This window comes from Protomyctophum bolini (assembly GCF_963924005.1).
Source record: "Protomyctophum bolini genome assembly, chromosome: 15".
Taxonomy (NCBI): domain Eukaryota; kingdom Metazoa; phylum Chordata; class Actinopteri; order Myctophiformes; family Myctophidae; genus Protomyctophum; species Protomyctophum bolini.
In genome coordinates this window covers 30,196,265-30,215,417 of record NC_137876.1, presented here as the reverse complement: position 1 = coordinate 30,215,417, position 19,153 = coordinate 30,196,265, and the positions used below count along the sequence as shown (strand labels likewise).

The window sequence follows — 19,153 nt, the reverse complement described above, 5'->3', positions numbered from 1 at the left end:
CCAAACCTACATTTACCAGAATACACCAGTGAAAGCTGTTCAGTTCTGTGCCTGCATATAAAAGAAGGCCATAGTTGAACAAATATTTGACACAAACAGTGATTATCTTTATTTCCATCATGAATTAAAAACAAACATATATATATTTACAAAAATCAATGCGGTAGCATGAAAAATACAATTATTTACGACCTCCACCATAGGCACAAACGGTGGTTGTCGTCAACAGCTGACTGATCCCGAGGACCAGTATGCGGAAGAGAGTCCCGAGATTCTAATTATTTTATGTATCAACAAAGTGGCCTATCTAAGAAGAATAACACGGTAACACCGCACCTGTTATCGAACACCGAGCTGATGATATTAGAGTTGGTAGCTACTACAGTTGACACTTAGTACCGAAGAAAGCGTATTCATCAAGGGATCGGCTTATCTACAGTGTCTTATCTACAGTGAAAGCAAAATGTCTTCGGAAGAATTTGAGAAGTTGCACGAAATATACAAGTCACTGTATGAAGAGCTCAAGCTGATGCCGGAGAAAGCTGTGAAATGTTACGGAGGTAAACTTGTAGAAGTTGTAGTAGCTATATGTAAAGCTTCAAACTCTACATAATGTATGCGTTGTAATACAACTAAAAGTAACATTATAAATATTGTTTGTGCAATATATAACACGAAGCTAACATCAATAATGTCGGTGTAATTGTAATATAACATTTAAGATTGTGTTTCTGTGTAGGTAATAACACTGTGTATGCTAACGTGATGTCCCTGTGTTCTCGCATTTGCAGAGGAGAAGAAGAGATTGGTGAGAACCTTCGATGAAAGGCAGGGAGAGGCTGAAGAATTGGCAAGTCCCTCTCTTGGTTTAGATAAACTAACATTATGTGAACGAAGTTATTTACATATTATATTAGCAAAGAGTAGGAGCAAGGAGCTTGTTTGTTTCCATGGCAGCAGTGCTGTTATCAGGACATTTCATCATCATCATCATCATCATCATCATACTAAAATTCAGCGAATGTCTGTCTGAATGTCCCTGACAGCGCTTTATCTCAACATTGGCTGGCCCAATCACTCCCACTTTTCACACAGGCATGGACCATAATTATATGGAGGTCTTAATGGAGCCCTTTTTCCAATTTGACACATTAATGATTTATAATGAATTTATTAGTGGATTAAAAAATGCACAAATGGGTATTGTACTGTCAATATGACATGAATATGAATGCAAAGTAGCGGTCCATGTGTGGACAGGCTACCTGTCGCCGTTGTGCATGGTGAGATGTGTGCAAACCGTGTAGTTTATCAGGAGAAGAATACCAAAGGATGCAAGATTTAGTAGTGAATTAAAAACGCACCGGGCACAGTACCCCCCCACGGCCACAAGAGGGGGGGCAAATATCTCACAACGGGTAAGGGCTAGTAATCATAATTCATAATCAATTCAATAATCATCATCTACACAAACCTAGGTGTTTGTAAAGATGATTTTAAACTGACAGAGGTAACAACTGAGGTACTTAAAAGACTGTGTGCCCTTCAACACCACAAGGCCACTGGCCATGACAATATTCCCTCCAAATTTCTCAGAGACTCGGGCCATCTCTATAGCTCCAATCATCACCCACATAATCAACCTCTCCATCAAACAGGGACAGGTCCCCCAAGATTTCAAACTGGCCAAAGTTTAGAATATAGTCTATGAACAAGTTGAACAGTTTGGTCTTGCCCAATTTGGCTTCAGAACATCCCACTCCACTGACGCATGCCTCCTCTATTTGAGCGACCACATCAAACACGAGGTGGATGCTGGCAAATACTGCAGCATGTATGATGATGCTGGACCTCCAAAAGGAATTTGACACCGTGAACCACTCCATACTGGTTAACAAGCTAAAAACAATTGGTTTTGATAGCACATCAGTGAGCTGGATGCAATCCTACCTGGAGGGGAGAGAACAGATGGTGGAGGTGAACGGAACACTGTCCCCCCCTCCCAGTGAGCTGTGGCGTTCCACAAGGAAGCATACTAGGGCCTTTACTGTTCCTAATATATGTAAACAACATGACATCAGCTTGTGACTGCAATTTGTTCCTGTTCGCAGATGACTCAGCACTGACTCAAACTGCAGATTGAATAGGCCCTCAGCTCTGAACTCGGTAGAATCTGCACCTGGCTCACTGATAACAAACTATCTTTACACCTGGGAAAAACTGAATCCATTCTATTCGGATCAAATAGTTCTTAGCAAGGCAGATGGCTTCTTGGTTAGAGTGGGTGACACTATTATCATACGAAAAGATGAAATTACCTACCTCGTTCCATCCTGGAGGAAAATCTTTCCGGTGATAAAATGGCCACCAACGTAATCAAAAAAGTCAACCAAAGAACAAGATTCCTATACAGGATCTCCTCACTGGTCAACAAAAACACCTTGAAGACCCTAATAGGATCCCTCGTACAAGGTTTCTTTGACTATGCATGCACCTCCTGGTACCACAGCAGCTCTAAGGCCCTTAAAACAAGGCTCCAGACTTCCCAAAACAACCTGGTCAGGCTACCACTTGGCCTCACTCCCCGAACCCACCTCACCCCTGCCCACTTTGACAGGCTGGAATGGCTTAGGGTTGACGACAGAGTACAGCAACTTGCAATGGGTCTGGTCCACAAGATTCGCTACAGCACCAAGATACCCATGTACCTGTCTAAATACTTCCTTAATGTCAACTAAATCCACACCCACAACACCAAAGGGAGTTCAACTAACCATGTGCACCCCAGATTTGGCACAAACAAGGGACTAAATTAATTTAGCTCCTATGCCACCAAAATGTGGACTACCAACAGTCATTAAGACATGCGAATCCCTTGACTCCTTCAAAACTGCTCTCAAAGGGCACCTATGGACGGCTGCAATTCGAAACTGGCCCCCGTAATTCTGAATCCCCCACCCACCCCTTTCCCCCCCTCACTGTATACGTTTCTTTTCCCTTTTTACCTCCTCTATGATGATTTCCTGTTTTGACTATATAGTTGTGTATATTCGTACGTCTCTAAATGTTTTGATGAATTGAAAATGGTGGGGCCTATTGTAAACAAGTGTAATGCTTTATGGTGTCACACAGTTAACCGTTTTTTTGAGTTGCACTTGAAATGTACTGTAATTCTGAAAACTGTTGTTAAATTAATCAATCAATAACAGATGAGAGGATTTAACTTAATTTGGCCTTGTTTCTCTTATCTTATTTCTGCATCATTGTATCAATACATTTACTGTATAAACACATAGTTAACATCGGGCTCATGTGCCCTTGTATGAGCTGTAAGTATGTCAACAATAACCTGTTGGCTTCAGAATTCTGATAAAAAAGGAGATCCGGCCCTGGGCACTCAAAGTTTTTAAAAAGGAGAAGATACTTTATTAATCAGAATGAATTAATATAAAGTATCTTCTCCTCTTTTTAAACTTTGAGTGCCCGGATCTCTTTCTTTTTTATCTGATGTCTTATTCCGACTGATCCAGGACACCTTTTTACTATTTTAACACATTTTGTTACCTGTACGTCTCCGGTGAGCACCTGGTTTGCATATAAACACCCCTCATAAGTTGTGTGGTGATCTTACATAATATGATTGTTTGTCCACAGTTACAAGGAATGGAGCAAGAGTTGCATTCTGCGCCCTCCTCCTTTCGAAATGGAATGGTCACAAAGGTTCGCCTGTACCGCAGGGATCTGGGCAAACTACAGAGAGAGTTTAAAAGCACTGATCCAGGGCCACGGCTAGGGGAAGGAGTTGGCCACCTGGGCATCTATTCATCTCAAAATGAACACAGTGTGAGTGTGGGAAGTACTTGGGTTACTACTATCAGCATGTTTCTTTGACCTGACCTGACCAAATGCCTTCTAAATCACACTTTCAAGATTTTTCAAAAATATCAGACGTACAAGCTCACAACTGCTATTTTTGAATAGCAAAAAAGAATATCCCGGTTTTATTGGGTTAATACATATTCCTGGTACTGGAAGAAATGGTGTGTCCATTAACTATTAATTACAATATTTTGGAACATTTTAATAGAAATTCAAAAAGATTCAAACCTGTGCAGATTACGTACCTGTATTAGCATATTCCTGCTGCCATATTTTCCCCATGTTGCATATATTTGATCATTCTGACCACTTTAGCAGATAACTGCACCTCATTTAAGGGTCCTATTCTGTTAAACTAGAGTTGCCTGGTCAAATAGTGAATGTGATTTTTGTGATTTATCAGTCACTGGTTCTTTGTGGATTTCTACTATGGTTTTCAGTAGGTTCATTAACCGAATCAAACTTTCTTTATATTTCTTGCCTTTAAACTAAAGTATTGTGATTTGTCCTACCTCTTTTAGACACACTTGCAGTCACAGAGAACCTTGCTGCTCCAGGGCACAGATTCTCTAAACAATGCCACGCAGAGCATTGAGCGAAGCCAGCGTATTGCTGCCGAAACAGACCAAATAGGCAGTGACATCATTGAGGAGCTGGGAGAGCAGAGGGAACAGCTGGACCGCACGAGAAACAGAGTGAGTTGTCTGGTGAATATTTGCTTTATGAGGGCATGACATGATGCTGGCCATTCAAACTAATGATGTATCAATTAGGGCTGTCTATGTAGGGTTCACAATAAGGTTTATGCATTTGTCATACAAACCAATGACATGTTTGTCATATGATGTGGTCATGCAACAATTAAGGTACAAGTAAGACACGTGAACGCGGGAAGCGAACACAGTTGTTGTGGCATTCTGACACACACACACACACACACACACACACACACACACACACACACACACACAGAGCTTTATTTTTATTTATTTTATTTATTTATTTATTTTGCGTGCATGTGTGTGTGCGTGCGATGCACGTGCGTGCATGTGTGTGTTTTTGTGTGATATACGGCTGCGCCCTCTGGTGGCGGGCGGGTGGTGTTACAGCGTGACACACAGACAGACAGACATGCTGAGAAAGGCCCTTATTGGCATATAACGACATTGGGGAGACATTTTTGCAAGTATTCTTTATTAGCTTTTGTATGTGTATGTTTGTATGTGTATTACCCCCGCCAACTTGCTCTTCGTCATGTCTGTGTGATGTCGGTAGGAAAATATTCCTGTGCACTCTACCTTGAGGATGTAGGTCTCTCTTGCATTTGCCGTGTGCGTGCGGATACCTAGTATGTCAATAGATGAAATGGCAATGGCATTATCGTTTTTTCTTTCTGTGTTTTTGTACTTTGTAGCTGGTCCACACTGGAGAGAATCTCAGTAAAAGCCGCAAGATCCTGCGTGCCATGTCCCGACGGTAAGTTCTAGTTATACTATATGTTTAAACTTCATGCATAAGGTGCTGTTGTCGCTCTCACACCCTCTTCCTAATGTCCACCTTTATTATACTCTTGCAGGTTAATGACCAATAAGCTGCTGCTAGCTGTCATCATTATAATGGAGCTTGCCATACTGGGTGCTGTGATCTACCTTAAGTTCTTCAGAAGATGAACAACCATCTGAAGGTGACTGACAACCAGGCAAAGCCTCTTTTTTCTTTTCCTGGTCTCACTTCATAGACAAACCAGTTACACAAATGTTCTCCTCCAGCATCAAACAAAGTGTTTCAGACTGGGACTGCATGTGAGAACAACAAGATGACCTGGTCTTAACGGCGTCACCAGGGCGGCAAATACCCAAGTGATGATTCTACTCCATGAGTAGAGGTACACCTGACTGACATTTGACTCAACCGTTGAGAATCACTCTGTTTTATTAGACTTTTGCCTCTCTCTTCTGCCCCTGAGGTGATGCTCTCTAGAAATGCACAAGCTTCCCAAGACAGGCACTGGATTCTGCTGATAACAGAGCAGGTTCCATGAAGGAGTATAAATATAGGTCAGAGAATAGTAAATTATACTCGCATTCCCCAGCGAGGAACTATACAGGAGCCAATGCTTTTGAAATGTATCCTATATACTTGGGCAGCTTTGGACTGAAATGCATTTTACCTTTTTATTATAAGCAATCAATGTGATGACATACTGTATGAACTTTCAGAAATTTGATGAAATGGTATCAATTTAATCTATTTTTACTGTGGATATTAAAGGTCTACACACCCCTGTTAAAATGGCATGTTTTTGTGATGTACTAACAGCACATCACTGTCGTTTATACAATGGTTGCATCATTGTAATTGGGGATGTATATTCTCACCCAGTCACATTGAAACTGTTAAATAGTAGTATAGTATCATCAATCTGATTAACCCAAAGCATGAACGGCATCTCATTGTTGAGAGGAAGATATGGCACAACAGTAACATAACCAAGAAACAGGAAGTCCAACCAGCATTGATGAAAAGACAATAGAAAGCTGGTTTTCTTTGTATTTATGACCTATGCCATATATATAGCCTGGCATGGCCAGACTATTATCACTGCCTGGAATCTCAGGAACCTGCATTTCCATGGGGCGGATTAAAAACAGGCCTCTGGTGATAAGCCTGCCCCATATTCGCATACTGGTTCCTGATTGGTCCCTCGCTACTTAGAAGGGAGTGAAATCTAATCTTCTGCAATATGAGATTCATCTAGTTTCAGGCTACCATAAATGCACCATAACTTCCTTCTTATTAATGTTATGAGCCTCTTGGCATCCTCCCTGACCAGCTTTCTATTGTCTTTCTTTTGTCTCTTCTGGCAATGTGGAAGCTTTTTGAATCTGGGGTAGAACAGAAAATAACAAAATAATGGCTTCACCAACAGAAGGTGAAATGGACATAATGGCTTCACCAACAGAAGGTGAAATGGACAAGCCGTAGCCCATGCTTGAATCCAATTGAAAATATATGGGGTGACCGACCATCTCACCTGAAAAATCTGCACCCGCAGGTGTTGCCCAGCAGCCATTTTATGTATCTGGGACATTTTTGCAAGAAAGAAAATATTGGAAAGCCAGTATGTACGGTATGTGCCAAGTTTGCCAACCTGACTCCTGCCCTCAAAAACTGAGTGCTGTAATAAAATCTAAAGGTATTTCAGCAACTAGCATTTGTTTAAGGGATTAACCATTATGTAAGTAGTAAGTACATTATTGAGAACCACTGCTCTAAAACAACATTGGACAATGATGTTTGACAGTCAGCAATATTGTTGCTTATTATAGATTTATTTTCGGATTTTCTGACTTGATCTGGCCTGTTAACATTTTCATAGACCTGGTTGCTTGTTTCCCTCTCAGTCAATGTGGCAACCCTGGTCATTGCCGTGTTGACTGGGCCCTGACAGTGAACCTAACCAAGACTAAAATCATGATATTTCAAAAAAGGCCCAGCCGCCAAAACCACCAATTTTTCCTAAATACAATCCCACTAGAACAAACTAAAAACTATACCTACCTTGGCCTAAACATCAGCAGCACAGGGAACTACAACCAAGCTGTAAAGGACCTGAGAGACAAGGCAAGAAGGGCATTCTATGCCATCAAAAGAAACATCAAAATAGACATCCCAATTAAAACCTGGCTTAAAATACTGGACTCGGTGATAGAACCAATTTCCCTCTATGGTTGCGAGATCTGGGGACCATTAGCAAACCATGACCTGGAAAAATGGGATAAACACCAAACCGAGACCCTACACACAGAATTCTGCAAATCCATTCTCCGTACCCAGCGAAAAACACCAAATAATGCATGCAGGGCAGAATTAGGACGATACCCACTCATAATCAAAATAAAAAAGAGAGCACTTAAGTTCTACAACCACCTAAAAGAAAGTGACCTAGATGCACTCCATAACAAGGCACTCACACACAGTGAAACTCTAGAGAGATGCCCCCTCAGCCAGCTAGCCCTGGAACTCCGGGCACAAACACAAACAGAGCCACGAGATAGAAAACCCATTGGACTAAACCAAATTATAAAACAGCAAAGGGAAAACTATCTGACACATTGGAAAGAAGCAACACAAAAGCAGAGTAAACTAGAATGCTATCTGGCCCTAAACAGAGAATACACAGTGGCAGAATACCTGAGCACCGTGACCGACCCAAAACAAAGAAAAATCTTAACTAGGTACAGACTCAGTGAGCACAGTCTCGCGATCGAGAAAGGCCGTCATAGGCAGACCTGTATCCCGAGAGAAGACAGACTATGCACCCACTGCACACTAAACGAAGTGGAAACCGAGCTACACTTCCTAACCACCTGCCCATTGTACCAAGACATCAGAGACACATACTTCCCACAGATTACAACCACACACGGAGATTTTGAAAACATGACCAATGACAAAAAACTCCCATATCTGCTGGGCGAAGTACAACAATGTGCAAACACAGCAGCAAGATTTGTGAGTTGCTGTGATAGGAGAAGGATATCAAATGGAACACAACCACCCTAAAGACTAATAATTGTGTATATTCCTGCACTATACCTGCATCGAGTTATCTTGGTACACAGAAGTTGATCTATTGAAGATTCTGACCTTCAAAGTACATAATTTTTGTTTTGATTGTATTGCTGTATTGTTGTATTGTTCTTTCTGCTTTGGCAATGTAAACGTATGTTTTCTCATGCCAATAAAGCCCTTTGAATTGAATTGAATTGACTGTTGTGGTTGTGGTTCCGTGTGAGTCAGCGGCGCCAAATTGTATAGGGCACATTTTGTTGTGTTGCGGCGGTAGCTAGAGGAAGCATGCCAGTGGGGTAACGGTGAGAACGGTGGCCTGTGATGCCGGTGTCGCTAAGGGACGGAGGTGTGTGAGGGTGCGAGGTTAATTCACTAATAAATTCATTATTAATCATTAATGTGTCAAATGGGAAAAAGGGCTCCGTTAAGACCTCCATATAATTATGGTCCATGCCTGTGTGAAAAGTGGGAGTGATTCGTGCAGTTAATGATGAGATAACGCGCTGTCAGTGACATTCAGACAGACAGACAGACATTGTTAGAATTATTAGATAGATTATTAGATAGATTGTGTCCATAGTTCCATTTAACACTATTGACTTCTTAACCACTTTACATACATATTTAGTTGACCAGGCGCTACACTAGGGCCATTAGTATTTCCCTCTACACCAAACAAATCCTCCCCCCTGAGACGCTAAAGTTCACATGGCTAAAGGTGCCTGCCAATTATGAGCAATGAGACTTGAATTGTATACCTGCCAATCAAAGAAAAGTGTGAATAATATGAAGAAACAAGAAAGACATGGAAACTCCTCACACAGATGCAATATTTTGTACTGTGGCATCACTGTATAATATGAACATGTTCAAAATGGGATTTCTTTGACTATTAAGATTCCAATTGCATACACTGTATTAAAGTTAATCCTTAAAAGCATTTTGTTAATTCAAGGACAGACATATCTAGAGCTGGCCATATGACAGCAGATGTAAGGCCAAGCAAGTAACTCCACAATGTTTTCTTAGTGTTTTGATTAAAATAAAAGGATTCAATCTTTTCTTTTTATGAGGCTCATCTTCCTCTTTAAACTTCAGTAATCTGTAGCGAGCTCATGATCTGCGATATCTTTGTTTTGGGTTAACATATGGTGATTATTTTAACATTTCATCGTATGTACTAAGTTGCTTTATGCAAATGGTAAATGCCTGACAGATGATATTCACTGATCAATAATATTTAGTTTGGTATAGATTTTCAATTGGCTGATAAACCAATTGAAAAAGCCACAATTTTGTACAAATTGCACACAAATTGTATGATCACAAAGCTTGAAGACCAAAATAAGTACTTTTTATTTCAAACACTAGTCATTTGTGGTCACATCAAATGCAAATGTATTCGATTGTTTCAAACCTAAGTTAATACTGTTCTAAACAGTAAGAATTATAATTACTAAATACACATTGTCAAAATAGAAAAAACTGATGAAAAATACAGAACCATAGCTGGTCCAAAAGTGCAAACACAACTACAGTACAATTCAACTGGCACAGCCACTTAAAACCCAATGTATACTTTGTATACCCATTGCTTGAAAACATTTCTTTTCAGTTGAAGAGAATGTCGTCCCTAGCAAGACAATTTGGACATGTTTTCAACAAACATTTGTCATACCTTTGTGAGCCAAAACACATGCACAGAAGATCCAGCATCACGATCTCCTTGTAAGCCAAAAGCACACCAGATAATGTGCCGCTACAGTGGTTTTAGTAACACTTAGTTTACATCATGTAATGATAGTGAACTTAAATACCTTAACATTGCTATTTAATTAATAATAATAATAATTAATAAATATCATGGCAGGTCAAAAGTGTTTGCCTCAGTAGTAGTGATGAAAACTAACTTGCGTCTTTAAAGGCCTTTAGTTGGGCATTTATGAATTCATACATTTTTGACCATTTAACATAATGCTATACAGTATAGGAAAAATGAGACTAGAAAAATAAACAGACCCACAACTCCACAATTCCAGCTACAGATAAATTGCACTCATCGCAGTCATCGTTTTCAAGATTGTGGAATGTTCAGTGGTGAATATCCATAAAAGTCTAAGCTCAGCTTGCTTTCCATTTCTCAGTTGCAGAGCTGCTCTGTGTCTTGTTTAGCAGATGGGATCTCGTGGACTTGTATGTGAGCTCCTTCTCTCGTTTGTCCCAAGGACGATGCGATGACATCAACTGCTAGCGTTGCGGTAGCTTCCACTGCCTCAGGGTTGGACGCCAGGACTGGGTTCACTTCCACCAAGTCCATAACCGACAGTAGGCCTATACATCAACACAACCACATCCACATACTTATGTCAGACTCTCTTATCTCTTCCGACGACCTTACGATTGATAAAGTACTGACACTGTTTAAACAATAATACACAAAGACGACTCTTTGAAAAATGGTTCTTGCAGGTGTTTGTCCCCTCCTCACCTGTGTTATGGATTTCTTCTGTGATGTAGATTCCCTCCCTGTAGGTCAGACCTCCATTCACTGGTGTCCCTGTGGCAGGAGCCAAAGATGGGTCGAATGCATCAATGTCAAAGCTCAAATGGATCGGCCGCTGTTTTCTGTTCAGGAAGAAAGAGAAAGCAGTGAGTAAGCCTGACCGTTGCCAATAAAGATTTTTTAAGTCCTAGTCCACTGATTACTGAGGTTTTGACTGATATTTTTTGACATTATCGAATTAATTAGAAAAACATACTTTAATGAATAACATTGTGATAGTTATTTTTGTTACATATATATAACTGTATATACTGTGTGAACATTTAAGAAACAGTTAAATGCGGTTGTAGGTTTGCTATTTTTTTCCTCTATTTTCTGAAAACTCTATATAATGACATGCCCTAAATAGGGACACCAGGTTGAAAGTGGTTAAAATCCAGATAAATTGGCTGCATAATTGCTGATAACGATGTTGTAAAAAATAGTCAAATAATTGCCCATATAGAGCGTCGCAGTCCCACCCACCCCCTCGAGAGAGCTGGAAAAGAAATCCCTGTTCATTTTCCTCAGAAAGTATTTATTTAAAGACGTTTACGCCGCGGACAAAGCCAACTCTTGTGGTGACAAATCATGACAATAAACACAATGTTTTGGGCCAAACAAAGAATTAGAAAGTAGAAAAAAACGGCAGGTTACAACACTTTTTTTGTTGTTTTTCTTCTTTGTAATTATTTGTTTGGTCCAAAATATTGTGTTTGTTCTCATGATTTGTCACGACTCGAGTTGGCTTCGTACGACGCTTAAAAGGTCTTTATGAAACGTCTATGGGAAAAAAAAAACATTTTTTTCATTTCCTGGGCCTGGCGTCGTCATGAAAGGGGGTGGGACTGCGACTCTCTATATCAACCAAACTGAGTATATCGGTCGTTAGTTTCCAAACACGATAATGTTTTCCCAAAACAAAGTAGGCGCTACTGTATGAAGAGTAGGTAAATAGGAGGGTAGTGGGTTAAGCCATTTAACTTACCTTGACAGAAGATGATCGAGAGTAACTTCCATTACCCTCTGAATGCCAATCCTGTCAATGTCCCTCATGGTGAAGTACTGAATACCCAGGTTCTTCAGGATTAAACTACAACAGGCAAAATGTACTTGTATCAGCAACTACTTGGTATCAGCTTTTTTTCAACTAACATCTAGAGCAGGTCTCTCGATAAGAGCTCATCAATGTGATCACTGATCATGTACACTTACTACTCGCCAGGGTCAACATCCCGCAGGCCAATGTAGACCAGGTCCTTGGATGAGAGGAAAGGCTTCAGCCATGAGAAGCCAGGGATGTCTGGCATCTGTGAATAAAAGGATAGGATAAACAATCTAAGTATCTTGACAGAGGGAATGAGCTATTGCAACTATTGCAGCTTGCAATAATAATTCAAATGTGGGACAAAAACAGAATTGGTTGTATAGCAACTTTAGTACTTAATCTCCATAATCTTTGTCTTTACCATGTTCTAGTAATCATGTTTTCATGTATTGCTCATTAACCCTGTTATTCAAACCTAAATTACTTTTGCTTTGGCATATAATCATATTGACTTTTAATATATATGTTTTTCCCTTAAAATGTTTATCCCATGATTTTGTAACCTATTTTTCACCCGGTGCCAATTGCCTAAACTGTAATCCTGGCTGCTACTCTTCCTCTGCCAACCTGGGGAGAGCCCCGAACTGAGCTCATGCTTCCTTCAAGGCACAAGATGCCTCCAGTTTATTAATTTACTTTAGTTAACTGCTGCACCGCAGCCTGACTGTGTCCTCTCTCTCACCTTATCTTGCAGCTCTTTGAGCATAAATGCCACAGGCTGTCCATGGAGGTTTCCTGATGGTGAGGTTGTTGGAGTATTCACATCTGCATGGGCATCAACCCAGATGAGACCCAGGTCAGGACACTGCTGAGCATGGCCATCCACTGATCCAATAGCCAGGCTGTGAACAGAAATTGAAATTCGGATATGAGTGATAGGAATAGACTATAACATGGAGGAATTTGGCAATGGCTAAACTGGGGAGAAACTGAAAGACTAAACTAAACTTAAAAAACAACAAACTAAACCTAACTAAAAATAAATATATTTACAAGAATAAAGAGATAAACAAAAACATTGCAGAAGTGGGCTTGTAGTTGTAGGTGTGATAGCTTATAATACAGTATGTATTATGATACATACATGTAGCATAAATACTAGCTAAAACTGTACAATTATTTCACGATTACTTCACGACAAATGACACGGCAGCTTCTCAGTTACCTGTGGTCACCTCCAAGCATGACACAAGTGTGTCCAGATCCGACAGCACTGCTAACAGCACCTGAAAGGAGCTCATTGGCTCTGCCAACAGTGCGAGGGAAGGGCACGCGCATGAAGGCGTCATCCTTCTCCGGATGATGGAAGCTGAGGTCGCCAAAGTCGTGCACAGGGTATTCTGTAAAAACAGGAAAACTGCCATGATGTCAGGTGCTTTACATTTGGTAGTTTATAAATTTTACGTGAAGCTTTAGAGACATACAATGATTAAAAAAGTGTGGGTTCATTAAACAAATAAGGGTATTACATCATGAAGCTCTAGAGTCTACAGAGACATACAATGATTAAAAAGTGTGTGTTAATTACACAAATAAGGGTATTGAACAGTGGCGTGCACAGACATTTAGAGGGGCAGGTGCTTAAGTGAAAAAAAAGGCACCTTGTGCAGCGCGTGGAACCGGCCGGTTGCCTTAATAGTGTGAGATTTATAGATTTTGGGGCATAAATAATATATTAGAAGCTTTTTTTTTAAATCAAGATCAATGTCGACCTGGGCCATGGCTCAGTGGTCCAGGCACCTTGGCTGGCAATCCAGTCTGTCGATGCCCGATCCTGACGGCCTTTACTGCATGTCTTCCCCCCATCTCTCTCCCCATTTCCTGTCAGCCCACTGTCTGTCCCTCCATTAAAAATATAAAATAAAAGGTGAAAGCCACAACAACAAAAAAATAATTGATCAATGTCACCATGGTCCACATACTGTAAAAAATAAAAACGAAAAAGGGGCACATTGCTGTCCAGAGGGAAGGGCAGGGGGTGCTCTAGCACCCCCTAGTGTGCACGCCACTGGTATTGAATCATATTACTTGCAAGTTGCCAGGCTCATATTTATTGTTATCGATCTCATTCATGTAACATTTTCTATTATAAGAGGAACTCTCCAACTACAGGGCCATCCTGCCACAAACAGAATTACACATGAAAGTATACAGTCTTTCATATTGCTCCATGGATTTCAAGATGAACCTTCTATACAGCGAATATTTAACCTAGATTATTCCATCCGACCAGTTTCTCCATTTCCGTGATTGATGAGACTGAGTCATTAAACGCCAGTGGAACATTGGTGACGGAGGACTTTCCATTAGTCTCATTTCCTAGATGTGCTCAGGTTTCAGCCTTGTCCTGCAGGGCAGACTGGCTCATGCTAAATGCATGGAGGGAATAAACACCGAAGATTTCCACCTAGTTTTAGGACATGGTGTATTGGGGTAAACAAGTGATGTGATATTGGGGGCACGTCTGGCTGTGGGTGCGAGCCCTGATGGTGTAGAATTACTTTGCTGATGTAAGGGGAACGAACTTTGGTACCTCTTTACCATTCGTAGGCGGGACGGGAATAGCTCTTGTCTTGATGCAACTTTGAGCATGTATTGCAGCAGCATTTGAGATGTCAGTTCTACTACTGTTTGATCATAATTATAGAACTTTTTATTATAGAACATATTTTTTATCAAATACTTGACGATATGGTGGGATATTAACAATTTGCTGTGTTGCGCTGCGTTGTGATGTGATCCTGTAGTGTAGATCTATTTTTGCTGAATGCCCCCCCCCCCCCCCCCCCAATAGAATATAGAATAGAATAGAATAGGGATAGGGATACTAGGTTCAAGTGGTTTATTGACCTCCATTTAATCTAATCTAATCTATAGATAGGGGAACAGATGGCTTCTGTTGAAGCCTCAGTTTCATACATTGGCAAGTGCTCGTGTGGTGGCATGGCTGCAAAGAAACCTGACATTGAATATCTTTTCTCACTGGTGCCAAACGTGGCAACAGGCTAGGAAGATGAAAACACTCTGGCCTACACGTATCATCCAACATCATTACATTTTTGCAGGTCCTTAACATTTTGTATTTGAAAGTAGAAGATAGAACATATAAGCCTAAAGAACATATATACTTTAAGATTCCCTTTCCTAAATGAGAATTGCGGTATAGTTACACCTACCCCTAATCACTATTGGCATTACAATAGTGCTAGACAATATATTGAAATCTTCAGTGTGTAAAGGTAAAGCAGACAATGTGAAAAAGGTACGTCAAGATGTCTAAAATATTCTTAACTTTCAATATATTGTTCCACAATGTTAGGGTAAAATAAATTACCAAAGTAAAACAATAAGAGGGTAGACCGCTGTACAATGCAAAAAAAACAACATTTAATGACTTGCAGTTCAAATATGCATTACAGAAATATTGCCGCTTAATCCCATGTTATAAGAAAACTGTACAATAAAGCCTATATCCCTGACTAAACAATGCCTGATGATCTGAGAGGTCAGCGAGCAGAGAGCTGAACCATTTAGGGCCTTGTAAAAATAATAATGTGTTAATCTTTTCTGTGAGTGAGATTATGTAATAGGCTTAAGTGTCCTTAAATAAATATAGCTTGTCACCCTAATCAGCAACTTTATAGGCATGACACCTTTTCCCCTGTTGTTCAATCTGTTGTTTAGCCCAGTGGTTCTCAAAGTGGGGTCCAGGCCTCAGGGACCCCCAGGCGTCAAGGCTTGAGGGGGTTCCAGGGGGTCCCCAGCTAAATTAGTAGGCTACACATCATAACATTTGAAACATTTTATCAAAAACGGGGGTCCCTGGCACAAATTGTTTTCAGATGGGGGACCGCAGCCAAATACATATTTCCTTGTGTCCTTCACATGAAATAGTTTGGGAACCACTGGTTTAGACAAAAGGAGAAATAGCTTTGTAGCATTACTACAACAACAACAACAACAACAACAACAACAACAACAACTTTCAACATAGGGAAAATACACTGTGTAGTGTGTATTTGCTGTATAGGTTTCGTCCCACTGGGAGATGGTGTTGCGTAACATAAGATAATATATCTCATCTATGACTGAGACAAATTCCCGCAAGGATCACCTTGCAAAAAATGACTTGCACATTCCATTTCTATGCCTGTGAGCTATGTTAAATGTGTGCATGCCGGCTTGTGGGCTCGCTAATCTATCAACCATGAATTCGTTTATTTTAAGGAACCTACGCCTGGCAGGGGTAGCGCGGTATAGGCCTACTGGTTTAAACCGGGAACAGGTCAGGAACAGCAGAAGTGTGTTTCTTTTTAACGTTCCCTTCCCTGCCTGGCTTGCTTTCATTGACAAGGTGTGGAGTTTCTTTTATACCCCGAGCCGAGGGTGAGTCATTCATCCCAAATAAAGACTCGAAAAGTTCCGACCGGCGTATCATCTTTCAAGTCTAGGGCGGCTGCAGTTCAAAGCCGTTAAACTGTACATCGCATGACACAGTAGGCTAGGCTACAAAGCGTAGGCGGTTCCATCAGTCACATTGTAGACGCAGACGCAGTGGATTATGGCTCCGACCGCAGTGACGACAATGGGTGGGAACTGGGAATCCTTTCCTGCTCCCTCCATGAGGCTCACCGATGAGTTTTTGAACTTGAACCCTTTACAGTCTATGACTTGAACACATGTGGCTCATAAAGAGCGTTTGATCTGTCTGTCTGAGCAATAATTAGCCATGTTAACACAATGTTCCCTAATGATGTAACCTAGGCATTAGTCTGCATGCTAACCGGACCGGAGCCGGAGGTACCATGAAGAGGGATCAGTCAAGTTCATCCTCTGTTACATAATCATGTCACCGGGTACGCATCAGTGGCAGCAGCACCCCCCGCATCTTCACTCACCTAAATTTGAAAGCCGTTCAATCAGACCCGCATCTCGGATGGCTTTGGGACCATGTTCCACACCTCTCCTTTTCTGTAAAATAAATGAATAGGCCTATAAACTGTGAACCTATAGGTATAGCTTAATAATGGTATATATCAGACACTATATATAGCTATAAGGACATTTAGATTCTTAGATCCATTAATAACAGCGTTATTAATGTATAGCCTATATTCCATGTCAGATAGTCTATTACCTGGCCTTTAGAGAACGGAGCGCCAATAATTGCCACAGATTGTGCTCTGCGTTGTTGGCAATTGAGGTCGAGTTGTGTCCTGAGAAGACGAAGTAGTGATCCTCTCAAAGCCATTTCTCTTTCAGATCGATTTATGCCGCGTTTCCCCAAACAAAAAGTTATCCACCACCCGTCTGCCGGTAAAAGTCTGATGAAAGCTCCGTCCGAACTTGCACTGAGGATGCTGGATGCCAGGGCTGTTCTTAGCCTATTATGTCATCAAATCTACTTACTATTCATGAGATGATGAACTTGAGCGTTTCCGAGAATGAATGATCATCCAACCTATTCGACGAACCCAAAAACCGCGTATTCACAACACAGATGTAGCTCTGATTCGGTGATGACCTTTAAATCGTAAAATAAGTCCGACAATATACCATTATAACTCTTAAACTCTATGCAATAGAAGCTGTACATTACGTCCCATATCTGTACAGAGGCTTGCGTCAAATTGAATCGCACGCGTGCCTTCATGATGGCCAATGAGAAACGCCGAAAAAGAGGGTTTGTTGCGGGGGCGTGTCTTGGAGGAAGGAAGGGCAACTTCTGTATTGTAATACCGGTATTTGTTATGGTGGCAACTGCTCACGGAAATTTCCACAGCTAAATTGATATTGATATACTTGTTTACATGTACCATGTGAGCCGGTGTGACCTATATGCCCAAAAGTATCTCATATCAAATGTATGTATGTCACGCCATACGTAAAAATACCCTTGCCAGTGCCATATAGGCAAGTTATAGTTAAAAGGTTAGAGCACTATATTCTTTCTGCAAGTACGGTAATCATTGCTATGTTATATTATGTTTTTGCTTTTATTTTGCTATTTTATGTTTTTGCTTTTCTCTTTTTATTGCTATATGTAAAGCACTGCATTCATGTCATGTATAAGGTGCTATAAATATATTATTATTATTATTATTATATGAAGAGCGTTATTTGTTCAGTAACAAAAAGAGAAAAATCGTGGGCATCAAAACATTTTGCATGCAGGGCACTACGGAAAACTGGGCACCCCTGGGAAGAGTGGGCACCAGGAAGAGTGGGCACGGGGGGCACCAAAACATTCTGGGCACTATGGAAGAGTGGGAACCTGAATTATCTATCACACACACACACACACACACACACACACACACACACACACACACACACACACACACACACACACACACACACACACACACACACATTTGTGCTTTACTTGAGTATTTTCAATTTCCAATACTTTTACTTCTACTCCACACATCTCAGAGCCAAACCTAATGTTTTTGTTGTTATTAGTGACATGAGGGGTATGATGTTGCGAGACCCGGAACCCTGATGACCTTGGGATACATCACTGAGGAAGACGATACGTCCCAGGTGCATGTTTTTTAGTTCTTAGTTGTTCCATTTATAGTGACTCATAGTTATAGCAACAAGGTCAACCAGGTATACTCTGGTGACCACCCGAGAGATGGTTGGCAGCCGGAATGTAGACGGCACCCAGGAACAGTTGGCGTGTGTCTTCCGTGAGGAAGAGGCCCAACAGCCCACGTTAAGGCCTGTAGGAGGGCCATTCAAGCCGCAACTTCCCGCAAGCAGAGCAGCACCACCGTTTCCCTGCCGGTGGAGCCTGTGGAACCATTGCGGCTCAATAATCCGCCACTCCTGAGTGAAGTGTCTGGGGCTGAGAGTCTGGTGCAACCGTCTATGGGTGCAACGCACAGGTCCTGTGCTGCACCTGGTGACAGTAGGAGTGGACCTGGTGAGACGTGGCCCGGACAGGAATCAACCTACAGAGCCTATAGTCCTTCCACGCACCAGGCCTCCCAGTCCCGGCAGAGTAGTTCGGGAGCGGCGGACTGTGTGACCCTGTCTTTCCC

At 41.2% G+C, this 19,153-nt stretch overlaps 2 protein-coding genes across 2 annotated transcripts; one reads left to right on the top strand and one right to left on the bottom strand.

The window, feature by feature from the left end:
* The first annotated feature begins 269 nt into the window (after positions 1-269).
* Positions 270-8,476, top strand: vti1b (vesicle transport through interaction with t-SNAREs 1B). Its single transcript, XM_080783771.1, has 6 exons — positions 270-560; positions 792-850; positions 3,655-3,843; positions 4,401-4,574; positions 5,294-5,355; positions 5,456-8,476. Exons 1-6 carry the CDS (start codon positions 464-466, stop codon positions 5,547-5,549), a joined length of 675 nt encoding a protein of 224 aa, XP_080639897.1. The 5' UTR covers positions 270-463; the 3' UTR covers positions 5,550-8,476.
* Positions 8,477-9,786: 1,310 nt separating this feature from the next.
* Positions 9,787-17,810, bottom strand: arg2 (arginase 2). Its single transcript, XM_080783301.1, has 8 exons — positions 17,242-17,810; positions 17,003-17,075; positions 13,270-13,444; positions 12,787-12,946; positions 12,212-12,306; positions 11,985-12,089; positions 10,943-11,079; positions 9,787-10,785 (listed from the first exon to the last, which is right to left on the bottom strand). The coding sequence occupies exons 1-8, from the start codon at positions 17,353-17,355 to the stop codon at positions 10,595-10,597; spliced, it is 1,050 nt and encodes a 349-aa protein (XP_080639427.1). The 5' UTR covers positions 17,356-17,810; the 3' UTR covers positions 9,787-10,594.
* Between the last annotated feature and the right edge of the window lie 1,343 nt (positions 17,811-19,153).